At 39.1% G+C, this 21231-nt stretch overlaps 1 protein-coding gene across 2 annotated transcripts in view; it reads left to right on the forward strand.

The window, feature by feature from the left end:
- Positions 145-21231, forward strand: part of CDK19 (cyclin dependent kinase 19) — a 169231-nt gene continuing 148144 nt past the window's right edge. Inside the window, exon 1 of one of the 2 annotated variants that reach the window (XM_005684572.3) lies at positions 145-555. In XM_005684572.3, coding sequence (XP_005684629.1) covers positions 428-555 — 128 coding nt within the window. In that variant the 5' untranslated portion in view covers positions 145-427. The remainder of the gene's footprint in view (positions 556-21231) is intronic. The other variant, XM_018053070.1, reaches the window with a different exon arrangement.

Raw genomic sequence — 21231 nt, forward strand, 5'->3', positions numbered from 1 at the left:
GGGAGTTGTATTTCTTTTGGCCGCAAAACTCAGTCATCTCGGAGGCAAAGGAACTACATTTCCCGGGAGTCTCCGCAACTTCGGGGCGGGCGGGCTGATTCGTTAATGAGCTCGAGGAAGCCGCGGCGCGGCCCACCAGGTTCCAAAACAAGGAAATGAAGGGGGGAGGCGGGACTGGGGGTGCCTGCGGGAGCTGCCGCCGCCGCCGCCGCCGCCGCGGAGGAGGAGGAGGTGGAGGAGGTGGCTGCAGCGGCCGCCGAGAAGTCCCTTGCTGAAGGCGAATCGCGGGGCGGCGGGCGGCGCGCGCGCGCGCGCCCGAGAGGTGGCTGTTGGAGAAGTGGAGCGGCGGTCGCGGGGGGAGGAGGAGGAGGAGGGACTGAGCGGCGGCGGCCCCCGCGTCCCGGTGCCTCTATGGGGAAAGCAGACAATGGATTATGATTTCAAGGCGAAGCTGGCGGCGGAGCGGGAGCGGGTGGAGGATTTGTTTGAGTACGAAGGGTGCAAAGTGGGACGCGGCACCTACGGGCACGTCTACAAGGCGAGGCGAAAAGATGGGTAAGAGCAGGGGCGGGGGGAGAAGGCTTGCTCGGGTCCTCGCCCAGCTCGCGACCTCGCGGGATGGGTGGGTCGAAGCCCAGTCGGGCCGTGCCCGGGCTGGGGGCGAGGCGGAGGTGGTCTCGGGGCTGCGTCCCGGGGCAGACTCTCAGGGACGCGGGTTTTGCCAGACCCCAGCATCGCGCCCGTCGAACTCCCGCGGCGCAGCCTGGTTGGGGGGCGTAGGTCTGGTCCCGAAGGGCGCTCTCCGCGTGCCAGGAGCTGGCGGCGGGACTCGAGTTGGGACCTCGGTTGGAGGTGGAGTGTGGGAGGAGGGGTGTCTGGTCTCCAGGGGAGACGCGGAGGGCTGGGAGAGCTCCGCCGAGGAGTTGCCGCTCCGGCCCTGGGCTGCTGGTGACGGTCGTGGTGGAACTTCCAATCGGCTGAGCGCCTCCCGGGGGCGGCGGTTTGAAACCTCGCGGAGGAGTCTGTCGGGCGGCCCAGAGCACCTGGGTCCTCGCCAGCCTCACCGGTGTGAGCCGTTGGGCACCTTGGCCCTAGGGGTCAGCCAGCCTGGTGGTCCCTCGGCGCGATCCCTTCTGTCCCTGTCTTGTGCCTGGCGGCCACTTCTTCACGCCGCTTCGCCAGGCTGCGAGTTCTCTTTCTCCCATTCTCAATTTCCAGTTCCGCACCTTCCCCTCGAATGTAGGACCTTCTGAGAGACGAACCGCGTTTTACTGGCAGAACTTCCTAGTTCATTCTTGTACCTCATTTCGCCGCACCTTGGGTATTCTTACGTACTCCACTCCATCCCTGCCAGACGACTGCGTGCTGAGGTTTTTCGGGCACCTAAATTATCCAGAACGGAATTCGAGTGACACAGTGCTGGGCCTGAATCTTTGTTTTCCTGGGCGGTGAGAGATAATTTTAGGGACCCCTTAGTAGGCTCTTACTAATTGTTCTCTTAGGAGAAGAAGAGCTGGACTTTATATTGAAAAACGCCTGTCCTTCGTCGTGGAGGGCACGAGGCTCGTACTCCGGGACAGGTGGAACCAGTTCCCTGCCTGAGAAGGGTGGGTTTAAGTCAGTCGTCACCTTAAGGCCCATCCTGGCAGGAATTCCCCTTCCCCAGAGTTAGGGAGCCCAGGAACATCTGCCTATCCCTCTTAAACTTTAAAGACGATCAAACTATGTGGAAGAGAGTTTTTAGGATCGTAGCGAAACATTTCTGAATGAACTGATTATCAGCCATAACGACGATGGAAAGATCTGAAGTGCTGCTTACCGTTCTGCGCACGCTTTTGTAATTGACGTGGCTGATTGATGGACTCTAGGATCAAAGTAGTAGTAGTGTGTGGGTGTGTGTGGGCGCTTGCTTGCTTGCTGATTTCATACAGGGAAGGAGCAAGCACAACTTTATAAACTGTTTTATCATGAAGGATGGTGAAAACTACAAGGTACTTTGCAAGTGTAAAGGATTGTTATTATTGCAAATAACTTTTTTCTTTTGTTATAGCTGAATGGGCCCCAGAGTATTTAGTTGTTTGTAAACTTTTCTCATAATTTCTTTAGTTAATTGCCAGGTGTCCTTGAATGAATATCTTGGAGTGCGAAGTACTATAATTGTATTTTTTTTTTTGGAATATTTAGGCTGCTTGTTATACTGGTGTTCCTGTGGGAGTCTTAGCAGATATGTTTGGGGAAAGAACATCTAGCTTTTCTGTTCGGACGTTAGCGTTACAAAACAAATCAGAGGTGGTGTTTTTCATATTCCTCGTGCCAACTTCGTAATATATTTGAACTGGAATTTTTAAAATGTATTTTAATTTTGTTGTTAAAAAAGATTAAAAAATTTTTTAAGCAGGCGACTTTTGAAAAAAGTTAAAAATTCTGCTTCTGGATTGTATTTGAATAGCACAGGCTACAACACCGAATAGATTATTTAATTCCTCCTTCTATTCTTTTTGAATATTTTCCCCTCTAATAAAATTTTTGAATACACTTCCTTCTTGAGTGATATTTGTTTGATTAGAATTAATAAAGCCTCTTTGGTTGAGTAAGATCAATTGGTGTATCTTCAAAATATTATACTTAAAAACTTTTAGGATCTGAAAGCATTAGTTTAAGTAACTAAATTATATGTAAGAAAAATAAATATAAAGACTTTTCTTAGACAAAGAGTCTAGTTGAGATTTGAGGCTTTATAGTGAACACCCACATCTCTTGTGCCTTGGTAGCAAGATTAGTTTTGTGTTCATTGATACCAGCTGATTGGAAAGAACAGTTTTTAGTGATGATTCTAAACTGATACAGATTTGCATCCTAAAGGATTTTACACTCTGATCATGGTAAATTACAGTGTAGCTTTTTCCAGAATTTATTTTGGTTAACTCAGAAGTATAATGCTATTTTAGGGAGCAAGAGAGAAATCACATGAGTACCTTAAAGAGGAACTGTTCTGGTGTATATAATGTAGCATATAGGCAAAAAATTGTTCAGGTCTCTAGAAGAAACACTAGAAGTAACGTAACATTCATTAGAAAAGCCTCTGCTTATAGTTTAATAGTAGAGTTTACAAAACCATAGAATGTTATTTCCTTTGAAACATGACTTTAACTTAGGCCCTGTTAATTATGCTACATAAATTTGTAACAGAATGGAGATGCAAGATTTACAACTGGGTTTTTCACCTTTAATAAAAATGAGATTTGTTTCATCTTTCTGTTCTGAAGGAAGAGGATTTTTTTGACTCAACTTTTTTTTTTTTAATCGTAAAAGTTATTCTTGAAGAGAAACTAGAATATTTCTAGACTTTATGAGCAAGAATTTGTAGTACAGCCTTTCTTTCAACATTAAGAAAAAGGTCACATAACAGTATGGTTACAAATCTCAAGACCACATTTATCACGTTTGAAACACTTCTTGTTTTCTTTGATAAAGGAATATTGTTAAAAATGTTCTTTTGTAAGAGATTCAGGCAAATATTCCATACTGGCATTATGTCTGAAAACTGTTATACCCAACAATAATACCATTCAGCTTTGCAGACATTCATTTAGCTCTTTGAAACCACTCCAGTAAAAGAATGCTTTTTGGGGATATTTTGAAATACAGTAATTGAAAGTGAAATGGCTGACAGAGCCATCTTACAGAGTTTCAGTTTTGCCTAAGGGTTTCAGATGAGAAGTAGTTGGTAACTACATGTCTTAATGTCTGTCATGAAATCCTTCACAATAAATATAATTAGTACATGTAGATACATTTAGGTAAATGACAGGTACAATAGTGTCTGCCTGTTTTTGATGGGTTTTTCACATTGGTTCGTAGTTAATATAGGTGATAGTATTTGGGTTTTTGGAGACCTCCCAAAGATTTAAGATATATTATTAATAATCATAATATTTTAGAACTTTCAAAGGTTTTAGGTCATCTAGTCTAATTTCTTTTTACAAATGAGAAAACCAAAGCTTTAAGAGATGTCATGCCCATAGTTTTGGCAAAGACAAGTCTATAATCCCGGTTTCTTGAATCTGAGTTCCTGCATTTTCTAATGTGTTTTCCCTCCTAAGACCTTGGGAGAAAAAGCGAAGAAGACCATATTGCTTCCAGTTTTGACTATCTTATTGTGTAAACTTTCCATGCAAAGGACACTACATCTATATCGAAAAAATATGGAGAAGGGACAGTGTCCCATATGAGGGGCATTTTAGAAAAGTAGACGTTCAGGCCAGTGGGTGCTGCCTCCTGTGGTTGCTTCTCTTAATCTGGTTTCTCTTCATCTTCACTATCATTGGCTTTGACCATCATCTCTGATTCGCACGATAGCTGAATTGGTCTCTGCCATTAGTCTTTTTCTCATTGTAGTCCTAGATCCAAGTTGCTGCCAGTGTTACTTTCCTACAAAATAAAATCAATCATGTCGTATCTCTTATTGGAAAACTGTACATTCTCTGTGGCTCATCTGGTTCCGTCAGATCTTAATTCCCTAGTTTGGCATGTAAAAACCGTTTGCATTTGGATCCTAAAGTCTAGTCTTTACAGCCTTTATGCCTGCCACCACCTCCCTCCTTTTTCAGTGTGTTCAAGCCATATGCTTCTGTAGCATTCAACTGCTCATATTTTTCTAGGATTTGCTAAGTCCTTTTCATGTCTTATTTTGTTTTTTCTATACTCAAACCAGAATGGTGTTGCTCTGTGATTTCTCTCTCCTCTTTCCCCCTCCCACAAACCTGGGAAACTCCTGCTCACAGTTGAATACCCAATTCAAATAGCTTTTCTTTAGAAGTCTTCCTCAGCCACCCAGTGTACTCATCTGTGTTTCTGCCCCTCTTGTTCTTGTGTGTAGAATATCACTGTGATATTAATCTGCTCTGTAAACTATTAGCTACAAATGGGTCATTGTCATCCTCCTGTCTCCACCTTGCATAGGGTTGAGCATGTAAGAATGCTCAAAAATTGATTAAAATTTAAAAAAATGCCCTAAATTGGAAAAAATAAATATTTTTTCTTTTCAGGTAAACATACTTAACCTATGTTTTCAGTATTTGTTTTGAAAGCCTGAAATATAGTGATATTACATGACATAAGCAGTTCAATGTAAATATCTCTATAGCATTAACTAGGTCCAATGTAATTTTTTTCTCAGAGAAATTATATGCTGTTTTTCAAGATAGTCCATACATTTCTTTTAATAGATTGATAAGTAATGTGGGTAATTTTTGAATTATTAAGCATTTTCCCCCCCCTTAGGCCAACTCTTCTAAAATTGCTAACTGTAGCAATCTGGCTTCTGTGCTTTTACTATCAATTTTATAGAGAAGCTTAGAAAATGTCAGCATTCAAACATTTTAGGAAATTTTTTGATATGAATTCATGTTAAAAAATTAAGTACCTTTATTAGCAAATCAGGTGACCATGAGCTTGTTTAATTAGTTCTTCATTTGTGCACTTCAGGCCTTCAAAACTTTGTTTTTGAGGCCCAGAAGGAATATTCTTTTCAATGAAATTTGATTGTCCAGAGCAGTGGTTGACAAACTTTTCCTCTAAAGAGGCAGAAACTAAATATTTAGGTTTTGTGGGCCAGACCATCTATGTCAAAATTACTTGAATCTGCTATTGTAGTGCCAAAGTATCCACAGTGTATAAATGAACACAAATTGGAATGGCTGTGTTCCAGTAGGAAAAAAAACAAGTAGTGGGCTGTATTTGGCCCACAGGCTATAATTTGGCAACGCTTCGTCTAGAACAGTGATGTCCAATAGGATTTTCTGCAGTGGTGAAAATGCATCTGTGCTGTCCAGTAAGGCAGCCAGCCGCTAGCCACATGTGGCTCCGGAAATGTGGTTAGCGTGACCAAGAAACTGGCCAGTAGCAATGATATTGGACTTAGCAGGAAAAAAACTTGAGTTTTTTTTTTTTTGAGCAGGTGGCTTAGCAACAGTTCTTAACTCCATGAAGTGACCTTTCTATGAAAATGAGTGACAGTGTGAACAAATGAAATCAGAAGGTTTGGGTCTTTTTCAAGATAATAGAAGAAAATTTGAAGCTGAAATAATTTAATAAAGCAAACAAGTACTTGAACTGTAAAGCTTTCAATTTATGAGTGGAATCAAGGATAGTTGATTACTTTTTAAAAAAGTATTTCATTAAAAAAGTATATGTATTTAGTAGTAAATGCACATGTATAAAAAAGATTATACAATCTGGTGGCCACCCTTTATGTTTTACCAAATCGCTGTAATTTGTGTACATTCGATGAGTTTGTTCCAAGCCAAAAAAAAAAAAAAAAGAGTTTGCACAATGTATTGTAAGTTTTCCTTTTCCCAGTCACCCTTTTCCCTTTCTCGAGACAGCCATTCTTGGTTTTCTTTTTTAGAGGAATTTTCTTGGGAGTATGTGTGCTTAATAAGTAGCAGTGTGCTTTAAGTGGGATTTCCAGGTGGTTCAGTGGATGTCAGTATGGATGAATTAAGAATTTTTGCTTTTGTATAGTATATTTTGAACTGGGTATGCTAGATCAAAAATTAATATATGATGTTAAATTACATATTTGTTATTTTCAGAATTCTCAAGTAGTGTAGTGAAAGTTGGACATCAATATAGAAAGCTTGAAGGGAATATATTACAATTTGGAATTTTCTTGGTGGTAAATGTCTAAGAGTATTTGACTAATGTGTTTTTAAAGATCCACTTCTTCCTTTACTTGTGATACTGTGAATATATAGTTTCATGCAGCTTTGGATTCCAAAATAAAGATACACACTCTTTGCTTTTTTTCAAAGAGCATTTTAACATTTTGAATTACCAACATGAGTATTTCTTTAAAAACAGGTAGTTTTTAAGGTCTAGAACCATAAAGAGGTAGCTGAGAGAACTATTTAAAGATTTTTGTCCGTTTATAAATAGCAGATAGTCCAACACTTCCTGTAATAGCCATTTTGAGCATGCATTGTGCAGGATAAAAGAGAGTCTCCAGAGAGAGGACAGGATGTAATTCAAGATACAAGTGTGGAGCAGTAGTTTTTTATTGAAGGTTTAGTTCTTATACAGAAGTGGGTAATGGATCAAAGAGAAATAAAAACCTGTAAAGTTCTCAAACAATTTATGTCTCTATAAAATATCTTTAATTTCTAATAGAATAAGTCTTTCTGAAGAAAAAAATACACCCTCCTTACAGAGGTTTGAAATTTATGTATTTTCTATTTAGAGAGATTATTTCAGTGAGACTTTGTGGTAGACCTCAGTTACTAATATGAATATGATTAGGATATGGATTTAATTACCATGTAGGCCAGCTAATTTTGTTTTGTTCTGTGATCACAGACCAAAGTCCTGTCATGGCGAACTATTTTACAGCTATTTATAGATATTTACATTTGGACAGAAAGGTAAGTCTGTGGCTGCTGGGAAAGTAAGGTAAAACTCCTCATAGAGGGGTTAGTTGTGTCTTTCTGTAGAAAACTTATTTTTTGTTATGATTGTTAAATTCACTTGATGAAAAACCTAAGCAGTTTGAGGCACAAACTGTGTTGCTTTTTACAAAAGTTAGTTTCCTTTTCCCCTTTGCCTTTTACAATTATATTTGCATTTTAAGAGTGTCTTAGACACTGAGCGAGTCCTGTTGTTTTGGATTATGGTGCAAATTAGAAAAATCTTTTTGACTTTCTTTTCTGAATATTTATATGTAATTTGAGCTTGTGTAACATAGAAAACCAAAGTTCTATTATGTAATTTCTCAGCAGTCTTTTCATCTTTACAGTATGTATCAAAGTAGAAATATTTTTTTGTGCTATTAAAATTTATCAAGTAATAGTTGCAGTTGAGTAAAAAACAACTCCCAACAATTTATTGGTATGTAAAACAAAGACTAAAAGCCTTCCTTCTTACTGTCTACTCCCAAGCCCCCTTGACTTCTCAGAGATAACCTGTGTTAACTGTTTCTGTTTTAAGTTTTGCTGATGCTTCCCATTATAACTCTAAAAAACATATGTATAATTCTGTCTTGATTTATCAACTTTAGGCAGTGTCTGTTGACTTTCCTAGAAAAGCTGAGCAATTTTGTGAGATTTCACTATTTCCTCTTTTCCCATCTCAAGCTTCAAATTTATTACCTTTGTTGCTTAAAGATTTTGGTGAATTCTTTTATGACTTTGAAGTGTAAACTTAGATGTCTTTTTTTTTTTAGTTTGTCAACTTACGTGTTATCTGTGATCTTCCTGATGTAAATGTTAAGGAAAGTAACAGTTTTTTCCTGCTTTTTTTTCTCATATTCCTGGATTTTTAAAGTATAGTTTTTGTAAGTTCCTAGTTGATCCACTGCTTTTTGTCTATGGGTTGATTTTTTAAACGTGAACACTGGAAACCACTCAACAGCTTTAAAATATTATGAGTATGGAATTTATTGCTGAATTAATTAGCATTCTGAGACCCATAGAGAGGGAAATGTAGACTTGTGTACCAAATAAGTGCTGCTTGCAACAATCTTCCAAGTATCAGTGCCCAGTGGATCTTCTTCTGCCCTTTCTTCAAGTCTTTTGGGTCGTACTCAGCTAGCAGTTTTTCTTTATATCCCATGGTTGGTTTTTCTTGGATTGTCTTTTGTTGTTGTTGGTTAGCTGAAGATATCTTTTTAATTAGCTTTTTCATATAGGATGTGTAGATTTTTGAGTTCTTGCATATCAGATAATGTTTTTTGGCCCTCATACTTTATTGATTGTTGGGCTGAATACAGAATTCTGTATTAAGAAAATTTCTTTTTCTTAGAACCCAAAACTAAGCTTCATGGCTTTTGGCATTTCTTGTTGCTCATGGGAAGTTTCTTTATTAGAAACTTGGTTTTCGCCTCTCTTAAAGGTTTTAACTTATCCATGAATTCTAAAGTTTCACCAGAGTCTGTCTAGAATGTGTAGGTCTTTTTTTTTTCTTTCCATTTATCTAGCTTTGTTTCTTGTGTCTTTTACAGATTATTTTTTGAATAGATGAACTATGAACATAGTTGAACTTCAGAAGTTAAAAAGTGGTATACAGTGGCTTTAGTTGCATCTTGCTACCTTCACTCCTTCATTGCCATTTTCCAATCCTGCTAGTTTCTTAAGGATCTTTTAAGTGGGCCTTTCTTTTCTTAGGTTTAGGGCAATTTTTGTTTCCTGTTATTTAGTTCTTCTCCTTCTGTTTCCTCTTTTGTTCTCTTCTTCAGATATGTTTATTAAGAAGTGTTGACCTTTTATGCTCTATCTTCCCTGTCTCTTAAATTCGTTCTCAAATTTTTCAGCTCCTTCTCTCTATAAGACATTTGAGAAGATTTCCTTTATTTAATCTTCTAGATTACCAATTTGGTCCTCAGTTGGGGTTGCTATTCTTTTTTTAAATTTTTTAATTTATTTTTTGGCTGCACTGGGTCTTCATTGCTGCGTGGGCTTTCTCTAACTGTGGCAAATGGCAGCTACTTTCTAGTTGCACTGCGCGGGCTTCTCATTATGGTGGTTTCTGTTGTGGAGCACAGGCTGTGTGTGCGAGGGCTCAGTAGGGATCTCTGAAAGGGGAAAGGGACCAGTAGAAAGGTCAGTTAGGAAAGACTGACACTGTTTTTATTTTTGGCCTTGCCACATAGCTTGTAGAATCTTAGTTCCCTGACCAGGGATTAAACCTGGATCCTCAATAGAGAAAGTGTGGAGTCCTAACCACTGAACAGCCAAATAATTCCCAAGAGGACCACTTTGAAGTCATGCAGTAGTAATTTCTCAGTAACATTCATCTCTGCCTGTGTTCATCCATCAGTCTATTCACTGTCCAAGTTTCCGTCTGTCCAGTCTTCATCTACCTGTCTTTTAGCCATCTGTCCATTCTCTCTTTTCACCTGTTTTCCACTTTTCTGTCTTTCCATTCATTTATCTATCTTTTACTGTTTATTGTTTGATTCCTTTCCATGAGCCAAGTATTATGCCATAGGTAATGAGGATACAAGAGTAAATGACATGTAATCTCTGACTACAAAGACTGAAACTGGATATACTCACAATAATTTACTAATAGTTGATTGTGGGAATGAAATTTGGGTTGAGAGGAAGACATTTGAAAAGAGATATGAGAGATGAGGATTCAGTCTCTGTGTCAGGAAGATTCCCTGTTGGAGGGCATAGCAACACACCCCAGTATTCTTGCCTGGAGAATGCCATGGACAGAGTAGCCTGGCAAGCTACGGTCAGTGGGGTCACAAGGAGTCGGACACGACTGAAGCAACTTAGCACGCTGTGGGGAGAGAGCAAATTAGCCACGATGGCGTGGTCAGGCTCTCTTGCCCCACATTTTGTAAATGACTGTAACAGCTGAGATCCTTTACAGCACTGTGCATGCGTGTCTTGAGGTACTTGCTTGGTCACAGGCTACTTTGTGCTGTATACATACGTGAGCTCCACCTAGACGGCGGCAGCATTACTGCTGTGTCACAGCTGTGTCCGTTGGGTCAGCCACGAGAGGAGAGAATGTAGCACGCCTAGCGCTATGGCTGCTCTGTCAGCCAGGAGAGAGGTGTCGTGTTAGGTTATGCTACTGTTGCTGCATCTGCCAGAAGAGAAAAACTTGTCTGCAGTTCCTACAGCTCGTCGAGTCTTCTTCCAGCCTCTTAGCTCGAGCCTTGCCTACCCTGGGTTCAGCGAACAGTGTGCACAGTGAGACACAGCAAGGCAGTTGGTGTCACAAACAGGATGAAGAGCGATACACACACATACTCTTACATTATTTGAAAAATATCTACATATGTTTATTTTGCTGTGTGTATACTGCTGCTGCTACCGCTGCTGCTGCTGTTGCTTCAGTCGTGTTTGACTCTGTGCGACCCCATAGACGGCAGCCCACCAGGGTCGCCCGTCCCTGGGATTCTCCAAGGAAGAACACTGGAGTAGGTTGCCATTTCCTTCTCCAATGCATGAAAGTGAAAAGTGAAAGTGAAGTCGCTCAGTCGTGTCCGACTTCGCGACCCCATGGACTGCAGCCTACCAGGCTCCTCCATCCATGGGAGTTTCCAGGCAAGAGTACTGGAGTGGATTGCTGTTGCCTTCTCCGATGTGTATACTATCTATTCTAAAAAATAAAATATTCAAGAAATAGAGTGTATATAACTTTTATTATTGGAATAAGGCAAGTATCTTTTAAAACCAAAGCAGGTTTTATTTTCTTATAAAAGTCAATGTGTTAACAGAAACCCCATATGTGTTCATTAAAGAAAAGTTGAGGGGGATACATTAGAAGTTTGGTATTAATATATACATGCTACTATATATATAAAATAGATAACTGACAGATACCTATTGTATAGAACAGGGAATCATATTGAGAATCTGATAATAATCTATAATGGAAAGGAATCCAAAAAAGAAAAAATATAACTGAGTCACTTTGCTGTTCACCTGAAACATTGTCAATTAGCTATATTTTCATTTATGTGTTTATTTTTGGCTGCACTGGGCTTTCGGTGCTGTGCGAGCTTCTCTCTGGCTGCAACGTGCTGGGACCGCTCTCCCGTTGTGGTGCAGGGCCTTCTCTCGCTGCAGAACTCAGGCTCTAGATCCATGGGTCAGTAGCTGTGGCTCCCAGGCTCTGGAGCATAGGCTTGGCAGGTACAGTGTGGGCTTAGCTGCCCCATGGCATGTGGAATCTTCCCCAACCAGGTGTGCAGGTAATACAGATACACAGCCAAGTGATTCAGTAATACGTATGTGCTTAGTCACTCAGTCGTGTCCAGCTCTTTGCAATACCATGGACTGTAGCCCATCAGGCTCCTCTGTCCATGGGATTTTTCAGGCAAGAATACTGGAGTGCGTTGCCATGTCCTCCTTCCTCCAGGGGATCTTCCCTAGCCAGGGATTGAACCTGCATTTTCTGTGTCTCCTGCATTGCAGATGGATCCTTCACCCACTAAGCCATTAGCAGAGCCCCTCATTTATACAAATATTCATTTTTAAGATTATTTTCTCATATAGATCACAGGATATTAGGTAAAGTTCCCTGTACTATACAGTAGGTCCTTGTTGGTTATTTGTCTCATATATAATAGTATGTTGAAAAAAGAAATGGAAACCCACTCCAGTATTCTTGCCTGGAGAATCCCACGGACAGAGGTGCTTGACAGGCTCCAGTCCATGGGGTCGCAAAGAGTCAGACATGACTGAAGCGACTTAGCATGCATGCATGCATGCATAGGAGTATGTATGTGTTCATCCCAAGCTCCTGATTTATCTATCCCTCCCCATCACATTTCCCCTTTGGTAACCATAAGTTTGTTTTCAGTATCTATAAGTCTGCTTCTGTTTAGTAAATAAGTTCATTTGCATCTTTTTAAAAATTAGATTCTAGGTTAGAGTGGTAAATATGATATTTGTCTTTCTCTGTCTGACTTCACTTAGTATGATAATCTCTAGGTCCATCCATGTTGCTTCAAGTGGCATTATTTCATTGTTTTTTATAGCTGAGTCATATTACATTGTATGTGTTACACCATATTTTCTTTATTCATTTGTCAGCCAGTGGAAACTTTGGTTGTTTCCATGACTTGGTTGTTGTAAAGAACACTGCAGTGAGCATGGTGGTACAGGATCTCTCTTTGAGATAGTGATTTTGTTCCCTTTGGATATATACCTCGAGGTGGGATTGTTGGATAATCTGGTAGCTCTGTTTTTAATTTAAAAAATTATTTCTTTATTTTTGGCTGTGCTGGGTCTTTGTTGTCGCGTGTGGTTGTCTCTAGTTCTGGCTTGCAGGGGTTACTCTCTAGTTGTGGTGCACGGGCTGCTCACTGTGGTGGCTTCTCTTGTTGCAGAGCACGGGCTCCGGGCGTGTGGGCTGCAGTAGCTGTGGGTGCCGGGCTCTGGAGCACAGGCTTCATAGCTGTGGCACGTGGGCTGAGTTGCTCCAGGGCGTGTAGGGCATCTTCCTGGATCAGGGATTGAACCCACGTCTCCTGTATTGGCAGGCAGATTCTTGCCCACTGAGCCACCAGGGAACCCTGTTTTTAATTTTTGAGAAACTTTCATACTGAAATTGTTAGGTAGGTATCTCTTTGGACCTGGTGGTGCCATGAACAAATTACCAAGACACCTAGAGCACTATGAATGAGGTTGGGATCCTCTGACCTAAGGTGTGATTAATGTTTATACATACTATCAAATTTCCTTCAAAGACTTGATTTTGGGTGGATGTCTGTGTTCATCTATCATGTGGCTATTTAATGCTTTAGTTAGCGCTTTCTAATTATTGAACGTTTAAGTTCTTTCCAGTATTTTGATAATATAAATAATAGGAATAGATGTTTTCATATATAAATCTTAGTCCATGTGTCTGATTCTTTTTTTTTTTTAAATAGAGTCAAAAGGCGTAAGTTTTTTTAAGACTTTTAATACATTTATCTCTTTTTTTAATAGGGAAAGAGAACAAATACATTGAGATGTTCCAAGGACCCTCTGAAAATCTCAAAGTTAGTTGGAGGTCAAAAATGCTTCATTTAGAATTCAGTTTCAGGGAATTTGTCCAAATATCAAAGGTTTTGAACACTTGACTAAAAATTATTCGGATCATTATGAAATAATAATTATCCATTTAACGCAAGTGACAATTAAGGATTTTCAAAGGCAAATATAGAAGACTGCATAGTTCTGAGCAAAACTTTAATATCAAGAAGAATTAGGTTTGCTGATTAATCAAAGACGTGATAAAGATAACATGAGATACAGGAAATTGTCTTGATAAAACACAAAATTATTACTTTCTAGACAGGTTACTTAGAAAGGAAAAGCCTTCACAGTAGCTTATCAAGAGTGACCCTTAGTACAATAAAATTTTGCCTTTTTAGCAAATGAAGGAAGATTAAGTTTTCGTTTTATATAAGTACAGGATTGGTGTTAAAACTTATTTTAAAAACTCTTATAATTACAGTTCAGTTTTTAGCCAGTTTGATCACACAAGATTCCTGGTCTCCCTCCCTCTCTCCCTCCTTACTTCCCTCTTCCTCTCCTCAACTTTCTCTGTCCATAGTTTGTCCCTTATTTTCCTCTTTCCCATACTGAAATAGCCATCTTAACTTTAGGACAACGTTACCTTCTTTCCTCTTAACAAAAATATATCTCTGTTACTCACATGTTTTCTTTTTCAAAACACACATCCTACTTGCCTTGCATACAGAGATATTTCTCTTATTTCGAGTCATTTTAAATTATTTATATTTGTAATTCTTAAAAAAATTTTTTTTTAATTCTTAAAAATGAGATTTCTAGTTAAAATTAAGTAAACAGTTGTGAACTTTTACTGGCAAATTTGTGAATACATTTCATAGTTTCTTAAGCATATTTCTCGTATCAAATTTTACAATGTGGCACAAAATATGTTTAATAGAAGACCCAAATATTTTTAGTTCCTTTGTAAAAGGAAGCCCAAAGTAGGTGAAGATGTGTTCAGCAATTAATGTTTTAGTGTTTTATCTTCTTTGAGAATGATCTAGATGGTCAATGAATAGCCATCATTTAACTTATCTCAGTATAACTTTAAGGTTTCAAGTAACTAAAAAGATTTCGAAAAGTATTTTTATTTTTAAGTACACATACCGTAAAGCACAATTATTGTTGGAAAGTTTACTTATAAAGCTTATCTTAGATCTGTTTTATGTCTCTTGTTCTTAACAATTATGTTTAGATTACTCATGAGAGTTGGGTAAGACAGTAATAGCTAACCATCATCTTAAGCTGATAGATTCTTGTTGCTTCTGTAACAGAGATAGCATGAACTTGACTTTTGTTAAATCTTGGTAGAGTAGATTTTATATTTAATGTTGATAACTCTAAGATCTTGCCTATATGAATTAAACCAACAAACACACTGGCTTTAAACATTATTTATTTATTTATTTATGCCTGTGCTGGGTCTTTGCTGCTGCTCAGGCTTTTCTCTAGTTGTGGAGAGAGGAAGCTACTCTCTAGTTATATGGGCTTTTCATTGTGGTGACTTCTCTTGTTGTGGAACACAGGCTCTAGGGTGCGTGGGCTCAGCAGTTGCCCCTCCCGGCCTCTGGAGCACAGGCTCATTATTGTGGCGCAAGGGCTTAGTAGCTCTGAGGCATGTAGGGTCTTCCTGGATCAGGGAGCCAACCCGTGTCTCCTGCATTGGCAGGCGGGTTCTTTACTACTGAGCCACCAGGGAAGCCCGGAGCTGGCTTTTATTTACTAAAGATTTATCCTGGATCACAAGAACTTGTGAAAAAAAAAATAAGTTTTGGATTTCTGACAGTATACTTATTTTATGTAGCACTTGTTTGTTTTTAAGCCAGTTAAATCTTTTCACAGATTAATTTTAGCAATGTCATCTGAAGATAAGAAAATACCCCCACAGACATTGATAAACATTTAGACTGCAAACAGTCCTTACAGTTTCTGTTCCAACATTTTAGCTATGAGATAGGTATGATAATGCAAAAATCAAAATTAATAAAAGAACAGTTGGGTCCATATTGTGTTTCTGCTAGATGGAATAAATTCAGGCTACCTACTCAGAAGCTTACACTTTTTACTAACATGGACACAATTTTCATTCGCCTGGTTTTCAGATAGCCTTTCATTCCCCTTTTTTTCTTTACTTCTGGTATGAACTACTTCTTTGAAGTTTTGTTTCAAAGACGGGACCTTCAGTTTCTAGAGAAAACCAGGTAGAACATCTATATCTCAAAAGCGCAGAGAAAGAATGAAAGTTCCTCCTAAATGGACTTTTGGTTCCTAAGGGGAATTTTAATAATAAATTACAAGCTTCCTGATGAAGGTGAAAGAAGAGAGTGAGAAAGCTGGCTTAAAGCTCAACATTCAAAAAGCGAAGATCATGGCATCCAGTCCCTTCACTTTATGGCAAACAGATGGGGAAAGAATGGAAACAGTGACAGATTTTATTTTCTTGGGCTCCAAAATCACCGTGAATTGTGCCTGCAGCCTTGCAATTAAAAGATGCTTGCTCCTTGGGAAAAAAGCAGTGACAAACCTAGATAGCATATTAAAAAGCAGAGACATCACTTTGCTGACAAAGGTCTGTCTAGTCAAAGCTATGGTTGTGTATGGATATAAGAGTTGGACCATAAAGAAGGCTGAGCCCTGAAGAACTGATGCTTTTAAACTGTGGTGCTGGGGAAGACTCTTGAGAATCTCTTGGACAGCAAGGAGATCAAACCAGTCAATCTTAAAGGAAATCAACCCTGAATATTCATTGGAAAGACAGATGTTGAAGCTGAAGCTCTTAATACTTTGGCCACCTTATGCGAAGAGCCAGTTCACTTGAAAAAACCTCTGATATTGGGAAATATTGAAGGCAGGAGGAGAAGGGATGACAGAGAGTGAGGTGGTTGGATGGCATCACTGAGTCAGTGGACATGAGTTTGAGCAAACTTCAGGAGATAGTGAAGGACAGGGGAGCCTGGCATGTTGCAGTCCATGGGGTTGCAAAGAGTCAGACACTATTGAGCGATTGAACAGCATAAGTCTTTTTAGATGAATAGGGGAGGTTTGGAGATTTGAAAAAAGGTGGACTTTGAATTTCTTCTTGAGCTGCACTTTCTGTTCTTGTAAAGACTCAATTTATAAGATGAGGACGGTTACTTTTTAATTCCTTGAAGAGTTAGAGAGAGAGAAGTCGCTCAGTCGTGTCCGACTCTTTGTGACTCCATGGACTGTAGCCCACCAGGCTCTCCTCTAACCATGGAATTTTCTAGGCAAAAGTACTGGAGTGGGTTGCCATTTCCTTCTCCAGGGGATCTTCCCGACCCAGGGATCAAACCCCGGTCTCCCGCATTGCGGGCAGACGTTTGAAGAGTTACGCTGCAACCAAAATGACTTCAAAGAGCTGATCCATCCATCCGTCTGTCTTTTCAATTTGCCTCCTTTTGTCAGAGAGAAGATCTTCAACTAAGATAGCAATCAAAAGATTCCTGTGTTCTAGATCTAAGCCTGTTTGTCTTTGGAATATTTCCTACCCCTTTGGGTCCATAGTTTCGTTTCATATTAGCTTAGGGGAGAAGGCCTAAAGTAAAGTTTCTGTTAGGCGTTGAGTATCAGCTTAACTCAAGACCCTGAGTCACTCCCAAACATAGCCAGAAGAACGAACGAAAGACTTATACAATTCTCAGGACCCAGAAAGACATACAAGAAGGCAATAACTGTCTCTAGGAGAGGAAGGACTAGTAACCAGTGGGTCTGGATTTGGAAAGGAAGGGATGACATTAAATTTTACCTTTCTCAGCTGGGCACCAGAAACATATGTTCAGGAGAGGTGATTCTGGCAAGAATTCTCATCCTTTGCCAGCTTCTGACAATTTTCCCAGAATCACATCTGTAGGCTTCAGAGTGGATGTTAAAGTAAAGAGTGTACCTTTGATGTCTACCTGAATTTGGCAAGGTTTTTCATTAATTTTAGTTTCGCACTGGCTGTTTAAGGGAATAACCAGAAAATCCCTCAGAGTCTTGTCAACCCTGAGAGAGGCCCAGCTGGGGGCCCTCCTTGAGGGTAAGTATGGGGGTGTTTGTAAGGCCATTAATTGGGGGATTTTTGTTTCTGGTCTTGTAGTCTTTTCATAGTGAAAGATGGTTCAGACAGAGGATTAAGTAGTTGAATGAGTGCTCAAGTAAAGTGGAATAGAGGGGCGCAGTGGGACTCATGTCAGCCTTGCGGTGGTGGTTCAGTTGCTCAGTCGTGTCCCACTCTTTGTGACAGTCAGTCTTGTAGTCTTTTGTTTTAGGTGCCTCTTGGGTCTTTAATTTTTCATTAGCATTTTACAAAGAATCTTCTAATGAAGCTATTTAGAGTCTTGAAGATTTTTTGAGGCTTCTGCAAGCCGATTAGAATAGGTATCCCGTTCTGTTTGCTTGCTTTGCAAGTTCTTGCTTCCAGGTGCACTTTTTAAATGGATGATCTTGTTTAGTTGGAATATCCTCCTCAATCGCCATTGAAACTCTAGGTTGTCTTTGTAAGATTTTTCCATTTTTTTCCAACAGCTTCTAGGACCACTGTTCGTAGAATTAAAATAAGCAGTTGTGTCAGAAGGTGGTGTGCTTATCCCTCTGAACCTTGAGGATTCCATCTAGCTACACTTTAGGTCTGTAGGAGCCAAATTAATACCTGACAGGAATGTGCTGCTGGGTTGCGGGGTGTGTGTGATTGGTGTTTTAAAGTGTATCTTGTCGCACAGCAATTTTCTTGAGATTGGTGGGTGACCTGGTGTTAATCTAACCTCTTCCATGACCAGCTTATTCCAGCACGAGTGTCTTAGAGTTCGGTGGTGAGTACTCTGACAGCTTTTAAGGATCTGTCTTGCACACATCGATGTTGTCACTTTGGCTTCTGAGGTTCCCAGTCACAGTATATATATTATTCCTTGACTTCATGTGCATAGTAGCAGAAACTAACAGTAGCCAAGGAAATGGAACTGTGGACGCCAGCAGTAACCAAAGAGATGGCATTGCACACTTGTCAAGGGAAGGCCTTATGTGTTCCTATGTGGAACCCTTGGTAGTTGCTACTGTAGAATTTTGAAGTGAACTAGTAAATCCCAACAAATGGGCACTGTGCACTAACCAAGAGCTGGAAAGTCAGACTCCAAGTGGAACTGTTTGGAAGCTCAAACTGACCCCCTCAGCCTTGGACTGAGAAGCTAATTAGATTGGGAGCCAATCAGAGCAGAGATCAGAGCTAGGCTCAAAACCAAGGGGTACTTACCCATGGAACTTACCCATGGAACTTACCCATGGAAAGACGGAAAACTCCAAGGATTCACAGGTATCAGTGCGTTTGTTTCTCATCCTGAGTCGGCAAAAATCTACTTTGGATCCCATCATTGCCACCAAAGTGTTTAAAAGCAAAATTCAACTGAATATATTTTAAAGATCTTATTGGATTTGTTCAGTGATTCAAGAATTGAGCAGCATTCAATCTTAACAGAAAGGTGTGCAAAGGGGCTATACGAAATGAAAGAGCTCTAAGCAGAAGGGAGCAGGAACAAGGAAGTTATACTAGACCAAAAGCGGATTGGTTATGGGAAGTGGAATGGTTATGGCAAGGTCACGTTCCTTTAGGAGATGGCAGAGATCTTTAAGGCAGATTACCTGACTAGTGCTGATCAAGTGATTGTTGATTGGTTTAACATTCCATTTCTGAAGGAGACCAAAACTGTAACTAAGTCTCAGTTTATTACCATGGGACTTAGCAAAAATGACTCCATTTGGGGCCTGTTGTCTTATTTTTCACAAGCCTAGTGATCACCAAAGAGCTTAATGATAAATATGGTTAATGAATTATCACTGTCTCTCACACTGTGTAAAGACTTTAACCAAATTTTGTAGCTCTTCAAGTTCATGTAAATATAGAAGTTTAAAATTAAGGTGGATAAAGATGTGCTTTTAAATAAAGTTATATTCCATCATGGGAGTCCTTATCTTTTTGTACAAATGATAGGAAAATGTAACAGAAATTTGGTGCTTTTAGCACCAAAGAATAGAAGTTAGACATGTTAAATTTTACATGTGACCCTTGCTCCATGCCAGCTGACTAAGCTTTTCAGACTAGTTTATTGAGGTTGCAAATTCACTGCCTTTATCAGAAGGATATTTTCCAGTCACAGAGGCCCTTAAATAAAGTACTTTGGGGCTCAAATGATTTTTTAAAAAAGTCTATTCCTTCTTAAAGAACTATGTGAATTTTCCTTTCTCAGAGAGGGATTTTTACTTCAGATTCTCAATAAAGATACATATAAATGAAAAGCACAACTATAGTATAAGGAAAACTTGAAATTGGAAACCCTTATTTCAGAGCTGGGCTAATACTCTCTAGCTATGGTATTTTGGTTAAATAATGTGTCTGAACCTCAGTTTCTTTACCTGTAAAATGTATATGATGATAAATAGTAATCTCATGTGGTCTCTATGAGGAGTAGTTAAATCATAATGTGTAAAAGTCCTTAGCAAAGTGTTGGTTTATTTTTTTCTCCAAAAATATAAGGGGGTTTCCGTGATAAATTTCCCTGAAGCTTAAATTAGCAATAAAAAGGTAGGTATTGAGTAAAAATTACAATCACCTGGTGGTTTTGAAAATGAGGATTGACCTTATTAGGTTCAGTAGGAAGATAGAATTTTTATCCCCACCTACAGTTAGTTGTTGTAAGAAACTTTATTAGGAAGAAAAAATGCATTCCATGATGGGCTATTTTACTTTAAGTCTTCAAACTAAAGAAAATAGATTAAAGAGGAGAGTCTTAAGTTTTTTAATTAAAAATTTCTTCTTATAAGTAAAACATGTTTAAGAAAAATAAAAAAAAATAAGTACACATTATTAGCTATGAGATAATGGATATATTGACAACCTTATTGTGATAATCAGATGTACACATAAATTGTCACATTGTACACCTTAAATTTATATAATTTTTAAAGCTAGAAAAAATAATCAGAAAGGATTAAAATAGATGAATGGTGTAGGATATATTTTTATATATGTTTTTGTGGGCAAATATATGCTTATATTTTCTCAAGAATGTGATCACGTTCTACATGACTTTTGGTAACTTGTGTTTTCTATTTAACATTGTATAATGGCTATGGTCTCAATTCATTGAATACTTTTTTTTTCCAGCTGTGGTTTAACTGTTTCCATGTACAAACCTTCGATCAATTAAGTATCAGTTATATGCAGTTATGCAGTTATTCTTGAGGATATGGGTTAAAAGTCTGCTTTCTGACCTTTGCAGAAAGTCACTGTTGTGTTTTTTATTTTTCTTTTTTGTTCTGTTTTTAATGACTATATTTCACTGTATAGACCTGCCATTATTGGTTTAACCAGTTTACTTTGTTGATTGATGCTTAGGTTGTAACTTTTTATTATTCCAAGTAGCACTGTGATCAATAGACACAGTGAACACTTAGTTTAACACTTAGTTAAAACTTTTTCTGAGAAAGGGAACTTTCTCAAGGGGAAACTGTAAAGTGAAAAGATGAGCATACATAAATCAAGCTGTGCTTAACAATATTTGACTTTAAAGTGGAGGTCCTGATTAGGAAACTTCAAAGTTAACTGGTATTTCCTAGTATTCCCCAGTATTCCTATATTGATCTGCATAAAGTTGGGGTTTTAAGAACTATATAATTTAATTAAAAATTTAAATATCTCTTTCCAGATGTGCTTATAGGTAGC

This window comes from Capra hircus, chromosome 9, assembly GCF_001704415.2.
Source record: "Capra hircus breed San Clemente chromosome 9, ASM170441v1, whole genome shotgun sequence".
Classification (NCBI taxonomy): Eukaryota; Metazoa; Chordata; class Mammalia; order Artiodactyla; family Bovidae; genus Capra; species Capra hircus.